The sequence below is a fragment of the Melospiza georgiana genome, chromosome 2, assembly GCF_028018845.1.
Source record: "Melospiza georgiana isolate bMelGeo1 chromosome 2, bMelGeo1.pri, whole genome shotgun sequence".
Classification (NCBI taxonomy): domain Eukaryota; kingdom Metazoa; phylum Chordata; class Aves; order Passeriformes; family Passerellidae; genus Melospiza; species Melospiza georgiana.
The window spans coordinates 81,191,896-81,217,318 of record NC_080431.1 but is presented as its reverse complement, the minus strand read 5'-3'; the positions used below and the strand labels follow the sequence as shown (position 1 = coordinate 81,217,318).

Below are 25,423 nucleotides of genomic sequence, written 5' to 3'. Positions count from 1 at the left end.
CAGTGTGTTCATCCTGGAGCAGGTTACATGTAGACTCTGTATTTACTTGTTTCCAGATTTCATGATCTTGAATTCCATCCCTGTGCTCCATAACTAATTGTTCAGTCATGGTGCCGTCCTTAGGGATAATCTGACAAATTATGTTCTGGGACAACCTTTGAGCAGAATTAGTGGAACAAATAATGCAGCTTGTTTTAAGATGGAACTTATGACAGAATTACACAATTGAAATAGCAGAGGACCTAAAATGTCCTCTTCAGGCTGCTGTTTAAAACAGAATGAAGAGAGGCACAGAGATTCAAGCTTCCTCCTTCTCTCATGGCTGCATCTGCAAGTTTTCCTCATACTGGGGTAAAGGATTCATAGACCAATGTGCAAGACAGACTGACAACTCAGCAGCTCTTCTATAAAACAGATGGCTCCAAGTTTTGCCTTCAGTGACGTTAGAGCCCCTGGAAGAGAGAATGACAGTTCAGGGATCTAATTTCTGCTCCATGTCATTCTTTTCTTCAAGGTTCCCTACACCTCTCTCAGCAATGTCTATGGTGTGTCTTTCTGACTTCGAAGCTTATGCTAAGAAGTATTTGCCCAAGATTGCTTGGGATTATTTTGCAGCTGGAGCAGACGACTGTACCACACGAGATGAAAACATCCTGGCATATAAAAGGTAATGTGAGAAGGGAATGAAGGGAGTCGTACTGGGACCTTTCAAACTGGTTTTGTGCAAGTATTTGGACTTGACAAGCAAAGGAACATAAAACCTTGTCCTTTCCAGGGGGTCCCCAAGCTAAATGCAAAACCTGAGTGATGTGCACTGTGTGCTCTAATGCCAGACTGAGTATGACATGGGTTGTATGAGGCTTTAGGGATGCTGAGGGTATAGGCAGGTGCTAGGGTAGGGTAGGGTAGGGTAGAGTACAGTGTGCTATGGAGTGTGTGGCATTACAGGAAAGGGCATGAGCAGCTCTGATAGAATGAGTTGCAAAAGGGAGCTCTTGGTGAACAGCAGGAAGCCTATGTGCAAGCAGGGTGGGATTTGGGGAATATGCTGCAGAACCTGAGGGCAGGCACACAGTACAGTGAGGACAGACACATGAATGGTGAGGTGGAAGGACCCAGCCTGCCTGCAAGTAAAAGGAATCTGGAGGAGGAAGTGGGAGAACAAGACACAGTGACCTGAGGCAGGAGATGCAGAAATTATGTGGTAAACGAAGACCTGGTTTCCATGAAATTTCAGAAAAGTCACTGAACATCTGCTATCCTGAAAGCAGATGTGGAGAATACATTTTTTGCCTTACAGAATTCGTTTCCGGCCACGTATGCTGCGGGACGTATCCGTGATGGACATCAGGACTAAAATCCTGGGTTCTGAAATCAGCTTTCCTGTAGGAATTGCCCCTACAGGCTTCCACCAGCTAGCATGGCCTGATGGAGAGAAAAGCACAGCCAGAGGTACTCTTCCGCTCTGGTGCCATGTAGCACCAAAAGCGGGTTGTGGAAAAGCCTCAAGAAGCTGTTAGGAGGACTCAAAGTGTGACTGAGAAAGATTTTCAGTCTTGAGGGGGAAAACTCCATTCCCACTTTCTGACACACTGCATAGGAAGTCGTATAGATAGTGCCCTTCTTCTCCAGCTACCAACAGCACTATGGAGTCTGCTGCCAACCGAAGAAGAGGGCAGTGAACACATTTCTGACTCATACCAAAAACCACATAAGGTTTTCAGTCCTAGGGGCTCTAGACGGGTTGTAGAAGGGGTGGATGGGACTCAGACTGTGAATTCCTTGTTACTGGTTAAGAAATGTCTCCTTTGGACAAAAAGATACCCCCTTTTCACAAATCCTGTGGAGAGTTTGGAGACCTGACCCCTAGAAATGTTTTTTCTTCTGTGTACACTGAATAGATCTAACAGTACATCCCTGAGAGGACTCAGTCATAAAGATAAAATTCATGCTTTTTAAAAAATGCCGATGCAAAATGAAAGCACAGCTTGGTTAATTACCTCTCCCTTTTCTGCTTTCTTAACCATGGACTAACAAGAGTGTAGGGTAAATACAGTCATTGTTAATCCTGGGGCATAGCTGCCCTGTGCTTTGTAGGATGCACATGAAATCAGGAGTTGGGGTGGTCTCTGCAAACGGTGCATGGTTTTGTGTCTGACGCCTGGCAAGGCCCTTCGGATGCCGTTGTTTCTGACTCCTTCCCAATGCCCCCCCAGCGGCCAGAGCAATGAACACCTGCTACATCGCCAGCACCTACTCCACCTGCTCGCTGGAGGAGATCTCCGCGGCTGCGCCCGGCGGCCTCCGCTGGTTCCAGCTCTACATCCACCGCAACAGGGCAGCTTCCCAGCAGCTGGTCCGGCGGGCAGAGGCCTTGGGCTTCCAGGCCCTCGTCCTCACCGCGGATCTGCCCTACACGGGCAAGAGACGCGACGATGTCCGCAATGGCTTCCGCCTTCCTCCCCACATGAAAGTGAAGAACTTGGAAGGAGCCTTTGAGGTTTGTAAAATGAGCCTGTCCTTTCATTCACTGCGCTGGCATGTACCACATGAGAGAAAAACCACTCGGTAACTGCTGCCCTGGCATTTGCTGTATAGGGTTGTATCTCCTCCCCTGCTGCTTCTGCAGCATCCTGGCTTGACCTCCTGCCGGACTGGGTTCTGTCACAAAATCCCCACACAGCTGCCTCAAAGACACTGATCTCCACCCCCATTGTAATTATTCTCCTCCAGAGACATGTGACATTTCTGGAGCTGATGAACATGTCTGTTGGCAAGTTTGATTAATCTGTTCTAGGGCAAGGGAAGACACCAAGGGACCTGTGTATTGTTGCAGCCTGGATGAGTTTTCCTTTTGCTGTTTCATTGTGGCTGTAGGGAGATGACTGCTCTGAGTACGGACTGCCACCCAACAGCTTGGATCCTTCGGTCACCTGGAATGACATCTACTGGCTGCGGAGCCTGACACGCCTGCCCATCATCATCAAAGGCATCTTGACAAGAGAAGATGCAGAGCTGGCAGTGAAACACGGAGTTCAGGGAATTATTGTGTCCAACCATGGTGGAAGACAATTGGATGAAGGACCTGCCACTGTAAGTGAGAATAGATGAAAATGGATGTCCCACATTTTCCCTGTTTATGGTCTGCATGTTTGCATTAACCTGGGTGTCTCTATGCCCAGGTTTGTGCATACACTTCTGGTGGACTTGAGTTAGTCCAGTGGCCATGGATGTGTGCAGACATACTTTAGCTTTAAACTGGTGAGATCCATGCCTTGGCATGGGGCTATCCACTATTTCCTCAGCTTCTTGGCAGGGTTCTGTATGTACCACAGAACCCACTTAAGTGCAGGTAAACTCCTGGCCTAAGCCAGGGAGAGTTCCTGCCTGTGCCTCCATGAGCTGGTGCAGCACACTCAAACTCTTTGCGCACTGCAGCAAAAAGAAAACAAAGCTCTGGAACCAAAATTGTACAAATGAGAGCATAATGTATTCTCATTGTTCACATCTGTCAAAACATGCAAAATAATGCAGCTAGATTTAGTGAGAGGTCTGCTTGCGTATTTACAGGCTCAAGTCTAAATGGGAATTTATTGACTTACATGAGCCAGAAAAAGGATAACTTATCTGGAGAAAAATTCCCCTGCTTTTAAATTTGTACAAAGAAATCATGCATTGTTTAGACATTCATGTATTTCACTGGATTAATTTGGCTCCTGTCAGTTTTTCCAATTGCTCTTATTTTACAGTTCTGCATTGCACAGTATCTTACGAACTTTCTTTTCTTGGTTTTCTTTTGTTAAATAAAAATAGGTACCAGGGAATTCTCTTCTATTCTGCGTCAAGGCTGACAATAACGAATAAAAAAAAAATTTAATAAACTCAATGCTAAAGGCATAATAACAGAAATGGCATCCACATTAAACTGTTCTTCTGCCTTAAAAGTTGTTTTACATACACAGACAAGGCAGTAGATACCTAGTTGGGCTCTGCTATTTTTCTAGTGCCAAGCTTGGCTCTTGCTGAGTTAGTCCTAGAAAATTTCAGCCTGAAGGTTCTCAGTTTGAAATTCAGAAAAAAAAAACTAAAGGAAGGAAAAAAGGTATAAGACACTGCAGAAAAGAGCCTTTTGGGTTTGCTCTGAAGGACAGTTAATTATGTCCAGTGCCTTGTCCTGCCCCTGGCTGTACTGCCTTTGGGGCCAGAGCCAGCATCTCTGTGTGGTGCTGCCCTGCAATAACATCTGAGGCTTACTCCATGCTGACCTCTACAGAAAAGACCTTAGGGAATCAGGAGACATAACCTGGAGGAAATTATTGACTGTACTACATAGCAAATGAAGCCCTTCACAGATGCTTTAGAGGGAGGCACTCAACAAGTGGTCACCAGGATTAAGTTGAAATGTAAGCTTAGGTAGTTTGAGCAGTAGAAGTCTGACATCAGCCTTTCTTGCAAACAGCTATATTATTCATCATTGTCTCAAATAAAAGTAAAACACTGATGACAGTTATTCTCATTGAAATTTATATTTAAAAATCATTCATAAATCTATTGAAAATGTTGCTTTTTCACTAATCAAAAGTGATACCAAAGAATATCAGTAGAAGCAAAGCACTGGAAAATGGCATTAAGTGTCTGGAAAGCAGAGCAGGGATCTGCATGTTTGTTATTCTGCAGCTCCTGGCGCTGAGCTATTTGTGATGCATTGTCACATTTCATTTCGAGAAGGTATCCTACTAAAGCACTGTATCCTCACCTGTCTCTTTGGAATATGCCCTGCTTCTCTGGGAATCAAAAGCTGCCCTCGAGGTGAGACTGGCTTCTTCTTGCAGATTGATGCTCTGGTTGAGGTTGTGGAGGCAGTACGAGGCAGAGTGGAAGTTTATGTCGATGGAGGGATACGAAAAGGCAGCGACGTGCTAAAAGCTCTGGCACTGGGGGCAAAATGTGTCTTTATTGGAAGACCAGCTTTGTGGGGCCTGGCTTACAAGGTGAGTAAGGAGCTCTGGGTCCATATGCCTGCTTCTCACACTCTCCAGCAGTCCTGCAACTGAAGTCACACAGTTGTCACTGGTGGAGAATATATTTTTTAATTTTATTTTGCTGAATTTGAAGTGGAATCACCCCAAATTGAATGAAACCCCGACATTTCCTCTGATTTAAAAATATCACTGAATTTGACAATTTCCTGGGATTTTGGACAATGGGATTTTGAAGGTGATAGCATTGTTTTGTGGGACCTGATTTCTTGATGTTGTAGTTTGGTGCTAAAATACTTTAGGACTCAGTGCTTTTGAAAACTGGAGTTGGCTTATTTTCCAGAAAGATTAGTCTGACAATTTTATTTGCTTTCAGCAAATAGTTGCGAACAATACATGGTTTTGGTAGAACAGTTTCAGAGCAGTGCTATGAATTCTTCAGAAATACATATAGAGCTCCATCCCACGGGTGGCTGAAACATTTTGGACCAGGCTGAGCAAAACTGTATCCTGGAAAAATGTATCCGCAGTTTTCCACTGTGGCCTGGGTTTCCACAGCTATTTCAGTTCCAGCTTTGCTGCTTCTCAACTCCAGGCATATTTCTATGGTCCAGAGTCATGAATTAGGCCTCTGATGCAGGAGGTAAACTTAATATAATTAAAATTCAAATAGTATTATTATACCAGATGGAGGCTTTTGTTAATTTTTTGCTTTTTACACTCTGGATGGAGTCTTCCAAAACTTTTCTCTAGAAGAAAAGATACTTTTTTTGTGTGGTCTAGACACATTTTCTTTCTCTTAAATGGCACTCTTGTCCAGTGGTGTGGTTGCTGTGGATTCCAGTAGCAAGGCTTTGATCAAGAAATCACCTCCATCTCCTAAAAAAACCTGTTAGAGTTGACAGTACTGTGTTTTTGGCCAGTAAATATCAAACAATGGGCCCAAGATGAAAAAGGTGTTCCTGTGAGTTGCTTGCACTTTCTCCACAATGGCAACAGAAAGGAGATGAGATTTTGGGGGGTTCAATTGTGCTTTGGTGTTGTATTCCGTAGAGTATTCCTAAAGATGTATCTCAGTGGCATTACCAAAGCATACAACAGAGGAAGGGCATAAACAAGTGCTAACACTGACTGCACCCAAAGCATTCATTATTGCAAGACATAAAAAGAAAATTCAAGAGAAAAAAAAAATTAATCCCCCAGTATTTCATAGGAAGATCAAAATCTTCTATGTGTTTTTTTTTTTTTTTTTTTTTGGCTTTTGAGCTTCTTGGAGTCACTTACACAAAGGAAAACACATAGTCTATTATTTTTAAAGATTCAGTCTAGTAATTGAGTGAACTACGGTTTCTGGAGTGGTAACATATATAAAACTCATTACTTTGTTAAAACCTGTCAGCATTGTAAGGCTTGACATTTTAAATAGCAAGCCCATTGGTGGGGAAAAACTGAAAGCTAAAAAAAAGAACCAGCTACAAAATGTCAGAAGTGAAAAACAGCTTTGTTTTCTTTCCCTGTTCAGATGTATCCCAAAAGGAAAAGTATCTAAATTGATCTGTGATGAACTGAGCACATCCATCATATCATTTTAATCATTCATCTGCATGAGAGACTGGAATTGGCATGGATTTAAGGGACTATCCCAGCTCTCAGGGTGCAGGCATCCTGTAGCACTGCTCTGTGCCAGTGCTTCTTTTACCCTGACTGCTTTCTCTGTTGGTGCAGGGTGAAGAAGGTCTTCAGGATGTCTTGAGAATCCTTCAGGATGAGTTTTGCTTGTCTATGGCCTTAGCTGGTAAGTATTTTGTTTGTAATGGGTGTTACAGATCTTTCTGCATGCAAGCCCTGTAAAATCAGGAGTGTGATGGATAGGTGACAAAAAGGGAATCCACAGGAGCTGTGAGGGTTCTAGCTGCTATACTTGAGATTCTCTGCTTCCTGTGAAACCACTTGGCATTCCAGGTGTCACAGCAATGGAGTTTGCACAGAGGGAGTAGGTTAGAGCAGCTTTGTGACCCAAGTAAACACATGCAAAACTCCGAAGTACAGCTGAGCAAAACTTGGAATTTCTGTTCTCCTGGGAATGACAGTAGCAGTTTTTCAGTATTTAGTGTTTATCAAGGTGAAATGCAACTGATCTTTTTTCTGCATGAAGAGCTCATTAAAAATGGATGCAGAATTTTTCTTTCTGTGTGTTAGAGAATATGGTCTGGAGGTGATTACATGTGTTTTAAAAGCTTTTGTGTCTCCTCCCTTTACTCTCACTCTGTTTTTCTCACTCCTGCTCCCAGCTGTAGCTGCCCTGTTTGAGCCTCTCACAAAACAGCAAATTTGCAGAGCCCGGTGCAAGCTCCAGTTTTACTCTTGGACAAGAGGGTTATGGCACTGGAACAGCTCCCCAGGGCAGTGGTCAAAGCACCAAGCCTGACAGAGTTCCAGAAGCATTTGGACAGTGCTCTCAGGCACAGGGTGTTATCCTTGGGGTGTCCTGTGCAGGGCCAGGAGTTGGACAGGATGATCCTTGTGGGTTCCTTCCAGTGCAGGATATTCTATATATTATGACATGTAGAACTCAAGTGGATAGTAACACTGACTGGGAGACGGAAGCTGAAATCCCTGCGGCCATAGTGTGGTTTTATGGGTTACTTTTTCAACCAGTAAATATTCCTGGGTCTTTTCCCCAGTTCTTTTCATGCAAAAGGGCACAGGATTCAGCAAGAGTAGCAAGTTGGGATCCTTTTGCTGAGGCTGTGAAATTCATTGAATGATACAATCTTTTAGGTTGGAAAAGACATTTTTAGATCATCAAGTCCAACTGTTGACCCAGCACAGCCAATTCCACCATGAAACCATGTCCCTTAGTGCCATATCTGCGTGTCTTTTAAACACATTCAGAGCTGGTGACTTAACCACTTCCTTGGCAGCCTATTCCAGTGCTTGATAACAACTTCTGTGGAGAAATTCTTCCTAATATCCAATTTAAACCTCGCCTGAGCAGAGGATTCAAGGTGCAGCCTCAGCAGTGCCCTGCACAGGGGACAATCACTGGCCTGGTCCTGCTGCCCACACCATTGCGGACACAGGCCAGGATGGCTGTACCAGACCTGGGTACACAGCTGGCTCATGTTCAGCCAGCTGTCAACCAGCACCCCTATTCCACCCATATTTGTCCAAATTAAACGGCAATGCAAATCTTCACCTCTGGCCATTTGGTGCACAGCAACCCCTGTCTTTTCTCTGTGTTTTTCTGCTGATTTTACTGGATCAGGTTGGACCCTGCTCAGCTTGTTATAAAAATAATTTTTTTCATGTTTCTGACTCTTCTTGTTGGGGGACTCCAGTGCTGAACCTCGAGGCTGATGATGCTGCTGAGGAGTGGAGATATTGAAGCACCAACCTATTTCAGCCTGGCTTGTACAAGACTGGGGTTCAGAGCAGGGGGGCTCCCAAGCTTCACCCACAGACCTTTCCCTCTCACCAGTGTTTCATTTATTGCAGGCTGTGCCAGCGTCTCAGAGATTGGCCAGCACCTGGTTCAGCTCTCAAGGCTGTGATCAGCCTCCTGCCCACCAAACAGAGGCAGCTGAAGCTAAGGTCCCAGCCAGACTGAAGATGAAAAAGGAGGCGCAATAAGTATCTGATAAGGCCTTCTGGACACTGCTGAAGAGATGAGGAAAGGCTCTGTGTTAGCAAAGGCTGTTCTCTGCTTTTATTGAATGAATTCCATAACAGTTTGGGTAATTGTTACTTGTCTAAATGCATTTTCTTTAAACTGGCTGTTCCACAGCATTACCTATGTTGGGTCTTCCTCCAAAGTTCCGCTACACTGGACAGCCAGACATGGAAAACCCTGTGCCTTGCTTTTTCCACTTGTCATGCCAAGTCTCACTGCAACCCAATCCACACACCTCTCCTGCTCTGGGACTGTAAGTGTTGTGGCTGCTATCTTCCACAGACTTGGCTTTTCCTGGATGTATTTATAAAAGATATAGAAGTAAGGTGAATCAGCTGCCAGGCACCCCAGCTGCCCTTTGCAAGTGGGGGCAGTTCTTGCCCACTGCTTCTAAATGCAAAGCAGGGAAGGGGTGTGAGTGCCACAAGAGTGCCACTTGTGGGGAAAGAGCCAGCTCTTTTTTCCAGTGGTGCAGCCCCCTGCCTCCCCCTGCTTTGGAGCCAGCAGATTCCCTGATACCATTTCCCTGGCACATGCAGGGGGGGCCATGCTACCAAAAGGTGACCTTTTGCATAAATCCCACTTTGAATCTGCCCAAAGAGGGCAGAAGGAAGAAGCTAACCCTGTTGGCTCTCTCTGTTTAGACTTTGGTTTTTCTCAGAGATAACAGTGTCTGCAGTGATCTTCCAGAGGCCTTCACATGGAGGCCTTCCTCTCTGTTCCAGTAACAATAAACCTTGTCAGCAGACTGACAGCCCAGCAGATAAGACTTGGGAATTACAGCACATCACACACTTTGATGGATTTCAAGGATGTACAAGAAGAGAATGAGACAACTGGGAGTGCTCAGTCCTGCGAAGGCTAAAGGCAGGGGGAGGAGGGATCACATCACTGCCTTTTACTACTCATTTGGAGAAGATCCAGGCCAAATTCTTGGATGTGTGCAGTAAAAGGGTGAAAGGCAATGGGCAAAAGTTGCAATGAGGAAAATTCCAGGCAGAAGTCAGTGGGGAGAAAAACCACCATGAGGGCAGTGAGACACTGCAACACAGGGTTTGTGAAACCTCCATTGTCAGAGATATTCAGAGCTTGCCTGGGCAAGGTCCAGAGCAACCTGTCTGACACTGCTGTGAGAAGAGGCTGGCACAGAGATCTCCCGAGGTTGCCTTTAATCTGAATTGTAGGAAGATATCACAGAATCATAAAAAGAGCTGCACATGAGATCTGTACCTGCCATGCCACCATGCTGCCATGACCAAGTACCTGGAGCTGCAGAGGCAGCTCGTGTATCTCCGTGAAAGGCTGCAAGAAAGCATTTTCTGAGTGAAAAACAAAGATATTTGGTGAGTGAACCTAAAGTGAGAGGTCACAGGGTTCAATCAGGATAAGAGCCTATTTAACAAGCCCAGTTTTTCCAAGATATTGAAAGTTTTCTGTAATCTGAGTTAGGCCTAAGCCAATGCATACCAAAGTTTTACACCCCGTTGTCTGCACCCAGTTATGCTTTATGTACTTGATGTCTCATACACGTTCAAGCAAGGTTAAATCTTATAAAAAAACTGTCCTCAAAGATTGTAAACATGCAATTTAAGGACTAATCAAACCTTGCTGCTTCCCAGCATCCCTGGAGGATGGGACAGAGAATCAGCCTACTTACAAGGGTAGTTTATCTACAAAATGGATCCAAACATAAACATTTTTCTTTGGCATATAATGCAAATTTCTCCAGCCTTTAAATATATGAGTCACTCACCAATTTCACCTGAGGAAATAGAGTTCTTCCTAACACTAAAGGGAAAAGGAGACTAAATGTTTGTTTCTAGATAATTGCCCAAATCATGTGCTGTCTAATATGGCAAAGACTACTGCAAGAAGCCTTTTTGATCGTGGAGATAATGTCAGAAATGTTTACAATCACCTTCTCCGTTCTACTGGAATAATTTTGGTATTACTGAAATAGGAGATATTTTCTTTGTCAGGTTTGAAGACACAGAAACACTGAGGCCTCTTAAGCTTTCTTCATACCATGATAAAAGTGTCTTACAACTCTTCTCCACTATGAGAAGTTGTGTTTATTCAGAGTCCAATACAGGACAGTTGTCCACAAGTTAATTATTTAAATATTTTTCCCCTCTTGTCACTATATAACTAGTGGAGAGAGAAATGTTTCCAGGAGGGAACAGTGCCTCCCACACTGAAGGGCAGAAGATTTCCTTGAGTAAAACTACATTTCAAAGTCCAGCCTCTCTCCCAGAGCTGCCAGACATACAGTGGTAGAGAAACACATTCGTTTTTCATGTGAGAAGAAACATAGAATTGAGTGAGAGGAAGAGAGAGAGAGAGAGAGAGTGTGAGAGAGAGTGTGTGTGTGTGTGTGTGTGTGTGTTTTGGTCATAATTACTTAGAAATCAAAAGGTCCAGCGAAATAATGAGTATGCTTTTGCTGCTTTTGCTTTTCCCTGCTTCAGTTCTCATAGGTCTGGGCAACAGGCCAGATTTCAGAAACCCCTTTCCTGAATTAAAATTCTTTCTGGACAAATAGAGCTGTTCTTTCTTTTTTACTTCTGGATACCCTGATTGATAGGAAAACCAGTTTACCAGATTCCATAATTAAACAGCATTGCCCTCTGTAAAAGTACCTTTTATCCTATAAAACTTCCATGCTCATTCCAATACCGTGATACAGTTTTTTCCTAATGCTGCTGGGAATTTTCCCTTCATTATTTCTCTTTGTGTCTTCTCATCTCCCCTACACTCCCTCCCAATCCATTTTTCCCCTTGTGACAAGGCTAAGAAAATACATTCTCTGACACCTGCCAGTCATTGCCCCAAAGTATCTGTCACAGCAAAGCAGAGGAGCAGCTGTTCCTGGGCCAGGCTGGAATGGGACCTGGGGCATTGCACATATACTAAGCTATGCACTTAGTCCATGTGTAGCAGTTCTCCAACACACACATCAAAATGTACAAGCTCTGATTTTCTAAAATGATGCTCTCAGTAATGCAGTCCATTGTACAGCAAAATATCAGATTGTGGTGGCTTCATTTTACAGACATCAACATAGTTTAAAAATGTCTATGCCTTGACACAGCTTGGTACCCTTTTCAATTACTGCTCAATTATGTTTCTATCTGCAAGTCCCCTACCTGTGCAATAACTCTGAATTTCATCAAGTTGTTCCTGGTGGGGGCGTCTGGTGGACTTTGGCTTTGCTGCTCACTGGCATGTTCTGGGGTGTGCAGCCCATTCCAGCATCTGCCTCCCTCTCCTTTGGGGAACACCAGAGCCAGTCCTGTCTGCTCAGGAGGAGCTGGCACGGCGCTCAGCAGCCCAGCAGCGATATCAACACGAAACAAGAGGTGAAAACGTTGTCTCTAGATGAAACTGCAGAAGAACCAGGAGGTCTGAGCTGGAACTGAGCAAATTGCTGCTGTCTGACCACTGACATTCACGCACAGCAGTTCAGATGGAGGCTGCTATGCAGTGATGAATAAAATTCCCTCAAACTAAGCCAAGCATTTGTCTGAGTAGTACCTGAGAGGACAAAGCACAGCAGCAGTAAATCTCCCTGCAGTCCCCTGTGAGGCACTCATATTCTCATATAAGCACTACCCTGCTAAGCTTGGTCATTCTGATGGACAAGCTTGGTGCACAAGAGTGTTTTGTATCCTAAGAAGCTATGTGGTGCTGTGTGGTCTTGTAATGCTTCTTCAAAGCATTTTATTTCCTTTTTGAAAGCAAAAAAAGAGGAAGCCCTGTTACAGAGAATGCCACTTGGAGCAGCAATATTTGGCCAGTTATTTTTCCTTGCAAAGTGCAGAAAATTAATTTGCAGCAGCTTCTGATAAGAATATACAATGTCAAGGTCCTGAATGTGAAAAGCCAAGGAGAGAAGCACTGATAACAAATTTTTTAAAGCTCTGTTGGGGTAAGTAACAGATTTTCAAGGACTCTGGGATTGGAACAGTTGCCAAAACTTTGTCATCTGTGTCAGCTAGAAACCTTTCTCCTTCAAGAGAAGAGGTTTTGTTTTCCTCCTGAGACTTGCAAGCCCAGTTTTGCTCTAAAAACGTAACAGTGTGGGGATGCTTCTACAGCTTTTCTTCAGAACTCTCTTTAATGAGTGAACAAAACCCATGATAGAATAAAAAAAGGAGCGTAGCATGAAAGGAAACAAAGCATTTTTAGAGATCCATTCCAGCTATGTCCCAAAACAAGGATCCTTTCTCCAGTGATTTCAGCCTAATTAATTGTGTTGCTGGGCTTCTTTGTAACTTCCTTGTCGCTCAAGGCAGCTCCCTATTTATCATCCTGCTTCAGCAGGGATGGCAGCCTATCCCTGTGTGAGAGAGAGAGAGAGAAAATACAGCTGCAGCCAGCGTGTCCTGACAGACCCAGGAGGGCAGTGCTGCCATCAGGGGGTTCAGGCTATTGCCCTGCCCTGGTCTTACACTGCAAAACAGTTTTGCTGGAGGTGGAGTGAAACCCCAGGGAGAAACACCTGGGCATTTTCCCTGCTTGTTGGAGATGCATAGCAGAAAAGACACAGATCACTGCAGAGGCACAAACAGCCTTACTTTAAATAGCTACTCTTGCACAAGACATTTCCAGAGGTGAATCTTTCCCCCCTGCAGCTTGAATTTAACTTGGATGGTACATTAAACAATTTCATCACTTCAAATGCCTGTAGTGTACTGAACAAATACAAAATCCCCAGGGTTATTTTCTTGCACAGATGTTATGATCTTGCACAGAGAGAGTGACAAACCCACATTGGGGGTAATGGGGGAGCCCAGTATCCAGAAAATACACAGCAGCAGAATTCACTCCTCAAACAACTTTAAATAGTTTCTCCTCTATTCACATTTAATTTAAATCCTCCCTACCCTCAATATTGGCACACTGGCACTGTATTACACAAGCAAGTGCAGCTGAAGAGAATTATGAACATGAGGGTTTATTCTCTGGGGATTTAGGGATGCAGGACCACATCTAGGCTCAGACCTCACTGTATTCAGAGCCTTCCTCTTTGGTGGGAGTGGTGTGGAAGCATCACATTCTTTTGCAGCAAAGGAGGCACTCAAGAGGGAGGGGAGCAGAATGACTGAGGTGGTGCCCTGCAGGGTATAAATACAGGCAAATCTCCCCCACGGTCTGCTGAGTGCTAGGGAGGTGGAACCGAGACTCAAGGCAGACTTTTGTGGGGTTTGTTTGGCATTGAAGTCGATTTTGAGCATTTCCAGATTTGCTAATTGAATTGGTGGTTTGTAATGATTTGTTAGAATGTTTTCTTTGCACCGAAAAAATCCATAGACTACCTCTGAATAGGATTAGCTAGCAAAAGTAAGGCATGCTTAAAAATTTTTTTGATGTAGGGATTAAAGTTTGTTCTTCAGTAGTCTCTCCTTCTGGTAACACCCTTTGATTGGCAGTGTTTCCAGAGGTTGATGTCATATGTTCCTTCCCTCAGGCAGGAGGAGAACCAAGCTCAAGAGACGGCAAATCCGCCACCGAGGAGCAACCCAGAGCGATGTCCCTGGCTGGGGTGAGCTGCCTGGTGACAGGGGCAGGAGGGTTTCTTGGCCAGAGGATTGTGTGCTTGCTGCTGGAAGAAGAGGAGGCTCCGGCCGAGATCCGGCTGCTGGACAAAGCCTTCAGCGCTGAGGCACTCAGGAGGTTTGACAGTAAGTGACATTGCTGGGACTGTGCTGCAGCTGGGGGTGCTGCAGTCCCTCCTGGGCACCTGGGAAACCTTTACCTGTCATCTGAAACAGCTCTGCAGAAAGAGGTTTCAGCTCAAGGAATCCTTGCTCTATCCCTCCTTCTCTCTCCAGCACAGAAATCAGATGTAAAATGTGAAAACAAGAGGGTTTTTTGTCAGGCCCAGAGGCTTCCGTATACTGTTCATGCAGTAAACAGGCTGTTTTCAACCTGACTCCTCTTACAACAAAACCCACAGAGCAAAATTAATGCAAAAATCTCACACTTCTTCTTGGGGAAAGGGAAAATTCAAGCATTGCTGTACTGGGTGGGAGGGCAGAGATATCCAGAGCATGATGTGCTGGGTTCTGCTGTGCCAGACAGCGAAGGCAGTGAAAAAGTTGTGGGTGCAAATTCCAATGGTTTTCTTCAACCTGTGATTAATTTGATTAATAGTGATCTTCTGGCTGAGAGCTGTGGTGAGGTATTTTTAAAACTGCTTCTGTTAATAACATTATTGCAGTTTCCTGTTTAAGCAAATGCTAAACAGAAGAGACAGAACCCATTTGCAAAGTGCAAGGCAGGCTTCTTGAATGGATTGGAGACAGCACAAGGGACTGATGTGCCCAGTGTCAGGAACAGTCTGTGGCAAGGAAAGCAGCTCAGAGGGTTTTATTTTGAATTTCCTGTTTACTGAGATACACTGAGCACATCTATAAAAAGGCATCTAAGGGGCCTAAATTCAGTTAGGTGTGTAATCCCTTACATTATATTTACTTAACAGTAACTTCCTCCATCACATCTTCACTGCAAGACTCCTCTTCCTCTATGCAGGAAACTATATGGGAGCCCTTAAGGAATATCTCTGTATGATTTGCTGAAGAGCCTCAATCACTCTATAGAGCATTAAAGTGTCATCAAGGGACAGCAACAGTGCACAATACACCTGGTACAAATTGCACAAGTCTTTATCGCTGTTTTACACAACTCTGCTCCATTTTACAGACTTCTTCTCCATTAAGTCTGACTCAGGATTTCTAAATGCCCCTGAGCCTTGCAGCAGCCCTTCCTGCTCTGGTTTCCAGAGAGTTTCCACAGGAACATACCCAAAACCTGCAGCTACAGTAGAGGCTGAAGCAGCAGGAGTGTGTGTGGTTTGGCAGTGAGGCAGCAGAGCAGAGGCATCTACACAGCTTTGGGCCAGAAGAGGTCTGTGGGAATAATGGAACATCCTGGGGAGTGACAACCATTGTTTGTGTGGGCACAATGTTGGCTGGGCTGCAGCAAACGTTTTGATGTTTTGTTTTTTTGTTAATAGGCAAGCTCTGTGCCCTCTTTCCTTATCCTCCCTTCTTCCTCCACAGAGCACCGCCCATACACCCCCTCTCCTATTCTTTTAACATTCCTTCTGCCTGTCTGAGCAGCACAGGAGGTAGGGAAAAATCAGTTACCAAAGCCTTTTCTTCCCCATAAATAGGTAGTAGGGACCATAGGCTGACATTCCAGATGTGCTTAAACAGATTTGAACCCCTGCACTTTGACTGGCAGCACCTCTGTCTGCATCAGCCCTTGTGGCTACATGTCTTTTAGTGTCCTGCCAGTCCCTGTGCTCAGAGCTGCCCAAAATATTTCCCTGCTGTTCCCTTTCAAGCCCTTCTCTGTCTCAGTACTCCTATTCCAAGTGCGGGGCAGCTACAAAACCTGTGGGTGGGGCTGGAGTCTTCTGACCTGCATTATTTTTACTACAGGGACTTTTACTCGCTAGCAGATGTTATCTGGATTTCTGGAACAGGCAGGAGCAGAGCTGAGTGGGTTTTTTCCTCACTGATCTCTTGAGCACCTTGCACTTGCAATATCTGTGCAGAGTCAGAGCTGTGGGTAGTGAGACAGAGCAGTGGGTGCAAGTCACAGGTCCCTGTGCCAGAAGGCACTCAGGGGCACTCCCCTTTTGTCCACACAACTTTCCTGCTGAGAGCTTGCCCATCCCATCAGTCTGTGTAGGACAGTGGCATTTGTGGTCTTCCACAGCCCCAGGGAGTCTGGGATGATCCAGTCAGTGTCCAGGGCTGTGAGCTGGAATCCACCTGGTTCCATTGTGTGGTTGAGAATGGATGTTGCATTCAACATGGTTCTTTGGTTTCTTACCTCCCACCTCCCATGTCAGATTTATCTTTCTGCCCTTCCTGTGCTCCCACTTACACAATCCTTTTTTGTTGTTCACTATTGCATTGGCACTTCTGGAGAAATGAAAACTCCTATGTTGTTCTCAAGTTTAGGGCAAATAGTCTGTACTGCTGAGTCAAAAACTGCTCACAACAGGACACTGAATTTTATTGAGAAATCATTGCATTTTCAAGCAAAAACTACCCACAAGCAAGCAGGGAGATTACTTACAATTCAGAGGACACAGAAACCACTGGTGAAGAAGAACAAGTTTTCCCAGTGAGTAGGTACTTTGTCATAATCACTTTATGCAAAAATGGAGAGCTGACTTGAATTTATTCTGTTCCTCCCCCTCTGACCCACCCACAAGTGTTCTTTTGCTGCCTGGGCAATGGTTTGTCTAGATGGAAATCAAGAGCAGTTCTCTCTGCTGGCCATCCCTGACTGAAACCCCTGCCAGTCATTTCTTAACTCTCCTTTCTTCCAAGCTCACCTGTAGTTTTGTCTTCAACAAGATCAATCTGCTGATTCCTGACATGCAGCTGATGCCGCTAATGGGAGCAAGGCCCACATTGTACTTACCACGGCAACTTCTGCTGGCTAAAACAGAACAGAGGAGCAGATTTCCTGACTCATATCATACACACACAAACTGCAAGCCCAAACAAGGCACAAAGCACCTAGACAGCAGACTTCTTGTGATCAGCTTTAAAAGGAACAGGCTTCTTCTGTACTTTTCCCAAAAGCTTTGATTTGCGTGTGTAAAGCTTCCATTTTCCTAACCCCTTCCTGGGCACTGTGATAACTTTGAAGAGGTCACATGTCAGAATTTATGTTGTGAAAACTATTTCTGTCTGTTCTTGGGATTATTACAACCCCATAATGCTTTGTTCATGGAGAACATAAACCTAAGGGCAATGCAGACACTAATATTTATTAGAGCAAATCTCTAATAAATCAGGAGCTTAAAAGCCCATCCCTAGTCTGACACTTTTGCATCCATGCAAGCAGAGATCAGAGTGAAGCTTCTGGAGACAGAATCCTAGGAAATGAATGCAGTCTGTAAAATAAAGGAGCAGAAGAGAGTGTGTGGCAATGACTGTGCTGGGAGGGCAGCAACTCTAGATTTAGTAACAGTTCAGCAAATGTTCCACAAACCTTAAATCTCAGACCAACTGTCTGTGGTGGGAGAAAAAAAGTCCCTTAAGCCTGTTGCATCAGAATAATTGTTAAATTGACACAGGATTACATTCTTAGTGTGCTATAGAGAAAATGAGATAAAATCATTTTAAAATATATCCCCACTCGGTTCCAAATCCAGCAGCTGTCTCTCTCAGTGTTTCTTATTACAGACATGGGATGAAACACTGCCTGCTTTGGAGCTGGTGACAAAGCACTAGGATACACAGGATTTCAGTCATGGCTGAAGCTAAAAGCTGTACAAATTAATCAGCTTCTCTTATCTAAAAGGGGCATTTGATGATGCTGAAGAAGATGTGCTGCAGAGTCCCTGCCCAGTGGCTGTGCCTGGGGAGCCATCTAGTGCAGCCACAGCAGAGACTCCCAGGGGACTTGGTGATGGCACCAGCTCCTCACAGGCTGTGGTCATGCTGGGGAAGTCCCCTCCTGTCCCGTGGCACTGCTGCAGCCAGGCCAGCTGAGGCCCCTGCACAGCAGCACTGCCTTGGATTGGGCATTTTTCCAAGTGATTGTCTGGTGCTGGCTCATTTTGTGTCACTCTGGGCTGCAGAATAATCCTTCTGGCCCAGCACAGCTTAGGGAAGGATGGCTCTGAGACCTAGAGCTCCTCTGGGGTCACACACTGCAGCTGCTGTGAAGGGACAGGGCTTAAAAAGCAAGATTTAATCAAGCCAGGCTGAGGTAGCTCAGGAGAACACTCTTGAGAGTTCAGGTATGAACCAGAAAGATGTGCAGGCTAAAAATGACCCCACAGCACAGACACTGAGATGGAGCCAGAGCTGGAGCTGGAAGAGGCACTGTAGGTCCTGGCCAAGGTAAAAGAAAAAGATGTCAGAATTGTATGTGATTTATTAGAAGAGCTGCAACACAGGCAAGGTAAAGGTGCAGAAAGTAGGCATGAACACATCCCTGTGCTCACATGCTCTGGGTGGAGAGAGATCATTCATCAGCCTGAGGACAGGAACATGCAGTGCCTGTTCAGTGCTCTTGGGTTAACACATCCATAGCCAGCCAGCCACCAGAACATGCACAGCTAAAGCCACTCCTCTGTGAGCTTCAACACAGCCACAGCTCAAGGAAGCTTGCTAGCTGGGGGAAAGATCTCTCTCTAAAAAATAAAATAGAAAGAAACACGTTGAATATTGGCTCCAGATCTATGGCAGGTAATGCAAAATAAACCTCTGTAGCACTGTAGTTAGCATTGACAATAGAGTCCTGGGGAGATGCCTTCTGTTTCACAGCCTTAAATATCCCTGCACTTGCTGGACAGTCAGCACCTGCCAGGCAGGGTCAGCTCTTCACCAGCCTTCCAGAGCTCTTCTTAGGGTGCCTGTAAGGTCTTGTGCTCTGTTTTCTGCTGCCCCTGCAGAGTTCAAGGGGAAGACTGAGCTGAAGATCCTGGAAGGGGACATCCGAGATGTGACATTCCTGCACCGCGCCTGCCAGGGCGTCTCCCTGGTCATCCACACGGCCTCCCTCATTGACACCCTGGGCCTCATCGAGAAGAAGCTGCTCTGGGAAGTCAATGTCACAGGTGAGCAGGGGAAGCACCTTCCTCAAAGCCACATCTGTGTCCTGATCACAGCTCAGGGAAGGGAGCACCTGAGCCGTGGTTGTTTTGGGCCAGGTTACCTGGGTTGTTCTGCATCTTGCACAGACAAACCCAGGGGTGCAAATCCCGTGTCTTTGCAGCCCCAAGAAGTTCTGGGCCTCTCCACATCCAGTCTTTCATTTCAGGGCAGTGCAGGATCACCCACTCTTGTCAACACTTATGTATGCCCATGCTGAGGTCTGCACAGGCTCTGCCTTCAGTGGTGATAGTTACAAACCCATGCTCAGTGGAACTTTCTGGAAGAAATTCCCCTCTGAAATCCAAATTCTCACCTCAGAAATTGGTTCTTATTCTCCCACCCCACATGGCATTCCTGCCTAAGTGTGTTTTTCAATGTTTACAACTACTGCAGACTTTGGCTGCAGTTACAGAAATGTTGCACTGATAACATCCCAGAGCCTGTGGCTCTCTCCTTGCTATTCCTTTTCTTCTGTTCTTTCTCCTTTTCCTTCCTCTGCCTTTAATTCTGTGTGTGCAAGAAGGCAGTTGAAAGGAACAAGTGCTCTCCCACCTTGAGCTTATAATTTAAAAGTCCCCAACAAATTCAGAGCTTTGGGAGAGAAGAGTTTCAATGACACAGTGATGGGATTTTCCCTTCCACTAAGGAACACCCATTCCTCAGGAAAGATTGGGTGAAGGGAGAAGGTTTAGCATCACCTACCAGGAAGTTCAAGGTATTTCCTAAAGGAACAACTTCACCCCTGTCTGTGATGCCAAAACCCTCAGTGCCATTCAGAGAACAGGCACTGCCTAACCTGCATGCACACTGGCCTCCCTGGCTGTGCTGCTTCAACAGCTTGGGGCAGATTTGGGGAAGATGTTCTTATTTACATGAACAGCTTTCCCAGTTCTTTGTTCCCCTCTGCCACAGCCACAGGGCTTCTTCACAGAAAAATAAGGAACATACCTGTGCAGGCATCACTTTCACAAATATTGGCTGCTCACCAGTGCTCAGAGGAAGAGAGAATTCTTGGCAGTCGAGTTGTTTCTTACATGTACCTGAAAAACAGTGGGATGGCATTTTAGTTGTTTTATGTGCCTCATTCCCTGTATCATTAGCTTCCAGACCCTTTCATTTTGGTTCAATCAAAGCCACAAATTGTCAGTGATCAAAGCACAGAGCCCACTGGGCAGCCTCTTAGGCCCCTGTCAGGAGGGAAGAGTAGAAAGGCAAGTTCCTGGAAACCTGTGCATTGGGTAATATGAAAATATACCTGGTTGGTAGTTCAGAGAGAGGATTTCTAAAGCTCTGTCTTGATGCCTGTACTCCTGCTAAAATCTGTTTTTTCACAGCAGAATGTGCTGCTCAAACACATTTTACCATGGGGAAAAATAAAAAACAACAACTAAAAAAAAAATAGAAAGAAAGAAAAGAAAAAAGAAAAAAAGAAAAAAAAAAGAAAAAAAAAAGAAAAAAGAAAAAAAATCAAACTACTATTAAAATGTCCCAGAAAGCCCAGAAAGCTCTTTAGCTCTGACTCCCCAGTACTCAGTCCCTTGCCTACAGTGTCTGCCTATGGGTGAAAAAAGCCCCCTGGGCCAGGGAGGATTAGCTGATAACATTTGCTAGAATGAAATACCACCCACAGTCCTGCTCCCAGAGCCAAGAGGCCACAAGGTCAGTGAGTGAATGCTGCTGTCCTCTCTTCCCTGTTTTCTTCCATTTCCATTCTGATGCTCTTCTGGTTTTCTGACCAGCCAGGGCACTGCTATGTATTTCATGGGCTTGCAGGATGGAAGTTTTGTTTCTCCTAGAAAATAGAACTTGTGTAATATAAATATAAATGTTTCTATAATAGAAATGTTTCAAGAATCAGATGTGGCTGTTCATGAACCAGGACAGAAATGAGAAAGTTAAACTTGCCTTGATGCAGGGCTTTCCTCCATTGCCACACAATATCTCAAAGCAAAAATATCTTTTTAGGAAGGAAGGGAAGCAAATTTTTAAAAGGAAGTGAATTGAGAAAATAATTAATTATAATCAAAACAAAATACCTTCTGTGAACCAGATCCTCAGCCAGAAGGGCAGGCAAACCATGGGGACCCTCTCACTGAATAAAGCATGTAACACAGTAATAATTTACTTTATTACATGCTATATGAAAGATACTCAGATTCCCATTACTGTAGGAATCTTTAAACTTTTACATACAACTCTGATGTTCAAATAAACCACATTTTATTTGGGTGAAAATTATCTTGAACAGATATCAACTGTCAAGATTATTTTATTATTGCCTTTTTCTAAAACTTGCTATCTCATTTGATTTCATCAAGACCTTCCGTATTTGATTACTTTCCCTTATTTACCAAACGGTATTGACAGCAGGAATAAAGCTATTATTTTTAAAATAATATAATAAATACATTTTTTTTCCCAGATGACCCTGGCTTTTATGTCATCTAAACAGGGTGATTTGCATGAGCTCATTTTTCACATTAATTTATTCCTATCTGTATAACTTTTTTCCAGTGCACTTCCTTAATGTTTCTGAAAGCCTCATACAGATTTGTTTTCCATTGTTTCAATTTCTTTCTTTTTCTTGTTCAAGCTTGAAAAGAGGAATTTTGGTGCCCTAACAATATTCAGTTCAATAATTCTTCCTATTTTTCACTCATTAACAAGTCCATATTTTGCTGCCAATATTTCTGGCTCTTCTGAACCTCTGTAATTCATTACATTTGTTTCAGTCACACTAGCCTGGTCTGCCTTGTGCTGCCCTCAGTTGTTGCTGTAACAGACTGAGCAGACTTGAATGATCTTTAATATGCCTCACTGCTGGTGCTTGATTTTATCCCCTAGATTTTAGTCTACACCCTTCTGATATCATATCAGTCATTTTAATTTAATGTTTCTCTGCCAAAGATGTTTTCAAATGTCTTTGAGCTGTGTCTTCATTTCCAAAGTCACTGGCCTTTTTACATTTAATTTCTCTCATTACACCATGCACAACAAGTAAGGCAATTTCTGCCTGAAAGCTGGGTAGAAAAAAAGATTTTAATTGCAACTATAACAACACAACTTATTACAGTATTTATTTCCCCCTTCAGTGTGCTTTCCTTGTTTAACCTTCTTGGCTATTTAAAAGACTTTGAACAGCTGACCTCTGCTGCCCCCGATGAAAGCATTAAAGGATTTTAAATGTAAGAAATCCTGTACTACTGCAAGGAAAAGCCAGATTATGCCAGAAAAGGAGGCATACATCCACAAGCCTCTCTTTTCTCATTGCACTTCATGATCTTTGACTACATGTTATTGTGTCTTGCTTCACCATGTTTCTCTCCAAGCCCTTCTCTTTAGTCAGTCAAATACTGGATAGATTTGCACTAGGTGTGAGCGCACTGATTTTGCAGCAGACCTTCAGGTCCCATAATAATTTTGTCCCTCCTTAGCAAACCAAGAGCATCCTCAAACCTGAAAAACATGGGCTTCACCATGGATGACACCTAAGGAGAGGGGCAGCTTCTGAAGGTTCTCTGCCTTAAGCCTACTCAAGTTGGCACAAATCCCTGAACCCATGGTCAGTCTCCATGCTAAGGAAGGGCAAAATTTTGATTCTTGGCATAAAAAAACCTCCCACAATATGCAATTAGGATCAAATATTCACCCTTGTTTAACTCTGGAAGGTGCACTGATACCACTTAAATACACATTCAGAGCAGGTTCAGTGTCATTGAACATACTGCCCTGTTCAGGACAGGATTCTCCCAGCTGCAGGGAGGGAGATCTGGCTAAGCTCAGGCCAGAGATGCTGTTTGTGAGCTGAAACCCCCACTTTTCCCTGGTTAGGAGACCCTAACCTAGACTGCCTTTCATGTTTGTTTTCTGAAGGTACTCAGCTGCTGCTGGAGGCGTGCATCCGCTGCAACGTCCAGCACTTCATTTACACCAGTACCATAGAAGTGACGGGCCCAAACTGCAAAGGGGACCCCATTTTCAACGGGGACGAAGATACAGCTTATGAGAGCACATCCAAATTTCCTTATGCCCAAAGCAAGAGACTGGCAGAGGATGCTGTGCTGAAAGCAGACGGCCAGGTGCTGAAGGATGGCGGCACGCTGATGACCTGTGCCCTGAGATCCATGTACATTTTTGGAGAAGGCTGCCCCTTTCTCCAAGGCCATCTGGACAAGTGCCTGCTGAACAAGAACATCTACCTGCGCTTCTCCAGGAAGGAGGCTCTGGTGAACCCCGTGTACGTGGGGAACATCGCCTGGGCACACGTGCAGGCCGCCAAAGCCCTGCGGGCCCCGCAGAGAGCCAAGCACGTCAGGGGCAAGTTCTACTACATCTCAGATGACACTCCTCACATGAGCTACGCCGACCTGAATTACGAGCTGACCAAGGAGCTGGGGTTTGGGATTGAGCCCCGGCTCCCCATGCCCCTGACAATGCTCTATTACTTCTCGCTGCTGCTGGAGATGCTGAGCTTCCTGCTGAGGCCCTTTGTCAGATACGTGCCCTCCACCAATCGCCACCTGGTCACGCTGCTCAACACCCCCTTCACCTTCTCCTATAGAAAGGCACAGCAGGATTTTGGCTACGTGCCCCGCTACTCGTGGGAAGAGGCCAAGCAGGGCACTGGTGAGTGGCTTGCCTCCGTGATCCCCCAGAGAAGGCTGATCTTGCAGAGCAGCACTGCCTGAGCCTCAAGAGGAGCTGAAACCCAGCTAAGCAAGTAGGGCCTTGAGCCAGAGGAGAGCCTGTCACAGGCATGTTTTATGAAAAATCCTTTCCTTAGGATTTTTTTCTCCTGAGAAGCTGAGAGGTCTCAAGAACAAAATGTAAACAATTATTATCTGCTGCTGTGGAATGCAGCAAATGGATCTGTGATTGGTCTCATGCAGTTGTTTTTAATTAATGGCCAATCACAGTCCAAATGTGTCTCTCTCTGGTCAGACACAAGATTTTGTTATTCATTCAATTCTTCTTCTTTCTTGTTAGCCTTCTGATGAAATCCTTTCTTCTATTCTTTTAGTATAGTTTTAATATAATATATATATCATAAAATAATAAATCAAGCCTTCTGAAACATGGAGTCAGATCCTTGTCTCTTCCCTGGTCCTAGGACCCCTGCAAACACCACCACAGAGAGCAGCAGCAGCAAACTACAAAGCATTTAAATGAATACTTTGTGTAAGAGCCCACTGCAATCCCTCACCCTCGACCTCAGAATAAATAAAAGTAAAATGTTCATTTGTTTGTTGGTACAGGCTGATGAGGGTAACTGTACTGCATAGTTCACACCCACTTGTACATCTCTGCAGCACAAGGACTTATTTTAGCAAGACTCCACACAATCCATGGTGTGAACACTTCAGCCCTTCTTTCACTCCACGCCACCTCCAAGGCTTTTGTAAAACACAACTTGTCCTAGAAGTATGATCACACATTACAAATGTGCACCACTCAGCTACTCCCTATTCACTCAGAGTTTGCCAACCTCACCAAACAGGCAGCAGGCAGAAGCCACCTGATGGCAAAAGCTGCAACAAATCTTGTTCACTTTTTCAAGGGTGTTGTGCATTTCATGTTCACCTGACAGTCAAACTCTGAGCACCGTAAGCATCATGAGATCAAAAGTACAATGTAAGTGCAATACAGTTTTAATCAGGACAGCATGTGGAGGGAGAGAAGGGACAGATCTGGTCAGGTGAATACTTTATACACCCTCATTTTGCAATAAATCCAGTGGGTGTCCAGCAGAACAACTTCAAGAAAACGGAACAGAGAAAAATATTGCAGGAAGGCCTTGATCACAGAGGGGTTCCCACTGCAGAGTCAATGTATTTGTGAGCGCTGAGGAAAAATAAAGAGTGCTGAAAAATATCCTGCTCTTACCACACTTCAGCTGGGAACAAAGGCTAACCTAGGCTGATAGGTACACGTGTGCTGCCCCTGTGCTTCTCTGATAGCCACATGAGCTTCTGCACAATGTGTGACTTGACTTGTGGGCAAAAATACAGATCTGGTCTGAAAAAACAAATCTGATCCAGTGTTTGTTTCTTAAACATACATCTCACTTGCTGAAAACAACTCTAAAGATGGGAATTCCTCTGTTGTTTCAGAGGTGTGAACAGAAACATTTTACCTGA

General features: G+C 44.6%; 2 protein-coding genes across 3 annotated transcripts; both read left to right on the top strand.

Annotated features, from left to right (window-relative positions):
• Window positions 1-536: 536 nt before the first annotated feature.
• On the top strand, window positions 537-8,710 carry HAO2 (hydroxyacid oxidase 2). 2 transcript variants are annotated; one of them, XM_058018444.1, is made up of 7 exons: window positions 537-667; window positions 1,301-1,452; window positions 2,217-2,500; window positions 2,878-3,093; window positions 4,833-4,991; window positions 6,705-6,774; window positions 8,478-8,710. In XM_058018444.1, the coding sequence occupies exons 1-7, from the start codon at window positions 537-539 to the stop codon at window positions 8,531-8,533; spliced, it is 1,068 nt and encodes a 355-aa protein (XP_057874427.1). In that variant the 3' UTR covers window positions 8,534-8,710. The 2 variants fall into 2 exon arrangements, with proteins under 2 accessions (XP_057874427.1, XP_057874429.1); XM_058018446.1 differs by lacking the exon at window positions 2,878-3,093.
• Window positions 8,711-14,167: 5,457 nt separating this feature from the next.
• Window positions 14,168-23,974, top strand: LOC131080379 (3 beta-hydroxysteroid dehydrogenase/Delta 5-->4-isomerase-like). The gene is made up of 3 exons (XM_058018598.1): window positions 14,168-14,336; window positions 19,085-19,249; window positions 23,160-23,974. Exons 1-3 carry the CDS (start codon window positions 14,183-14,185, stop codon window positions 23,972-23,974), a joined length of 1,134 nt encoding a protein of 377 aa, XP_057874581.1. The 5' UTR covers window positions 14,168-14,182.
• Window positions 23,975-25,423: the final 1,449 nt, after the last annotated feature.

Excerpts from the sequence above, each read along its gene's own strand:
- LOC131080379 (XM_058018598.1), top strand. The coding sequence starts at position 14,183 with ATGTCCCTGGCTGGGGTGAGCTGCCTGGTGACAGGGGCAGGAGGGTTT. Across the intron at positions 14,337-19,084 it reads GGCACTCAGGAGGTTTGACA|AGTTCAAGGGGAAGACTGAG; the intron begins GTAAGTGACATT and ends CTGCCCCTGCAG. Across the intron at positions 19,250-23,159 it reads CTGGGAAGTCAATGTCACAG|GTACTCAGCTGCTGCTGGAG; the intron begins GTGAGCAGGGGA and ends TGTTTTCTGAAG.
- HAO2 (XM_058018444.1), top strand. The coding sequence starts at position 537 with ATGTCTATGGTGTGTCTTTCTGACTTCGAAGCTTATGCTAAGAAGTAT. Across the intron at positions 1,453-2,216 it reads AGAGAAAAGCACAGCCAGAG|CGGCCAGAGCAATGAACACC; the intron begins GTACTCTTCCGC and ends ATGCCCCCCCAG. Across the intron at positions 2,501-2,877 it reads ACTTGGAAGGAGCCTTTGAG|GGAGATGACTGCTCTGAGTA; the intron begins GTTTGTAAAATG and ends TTGTGGCTGTAG.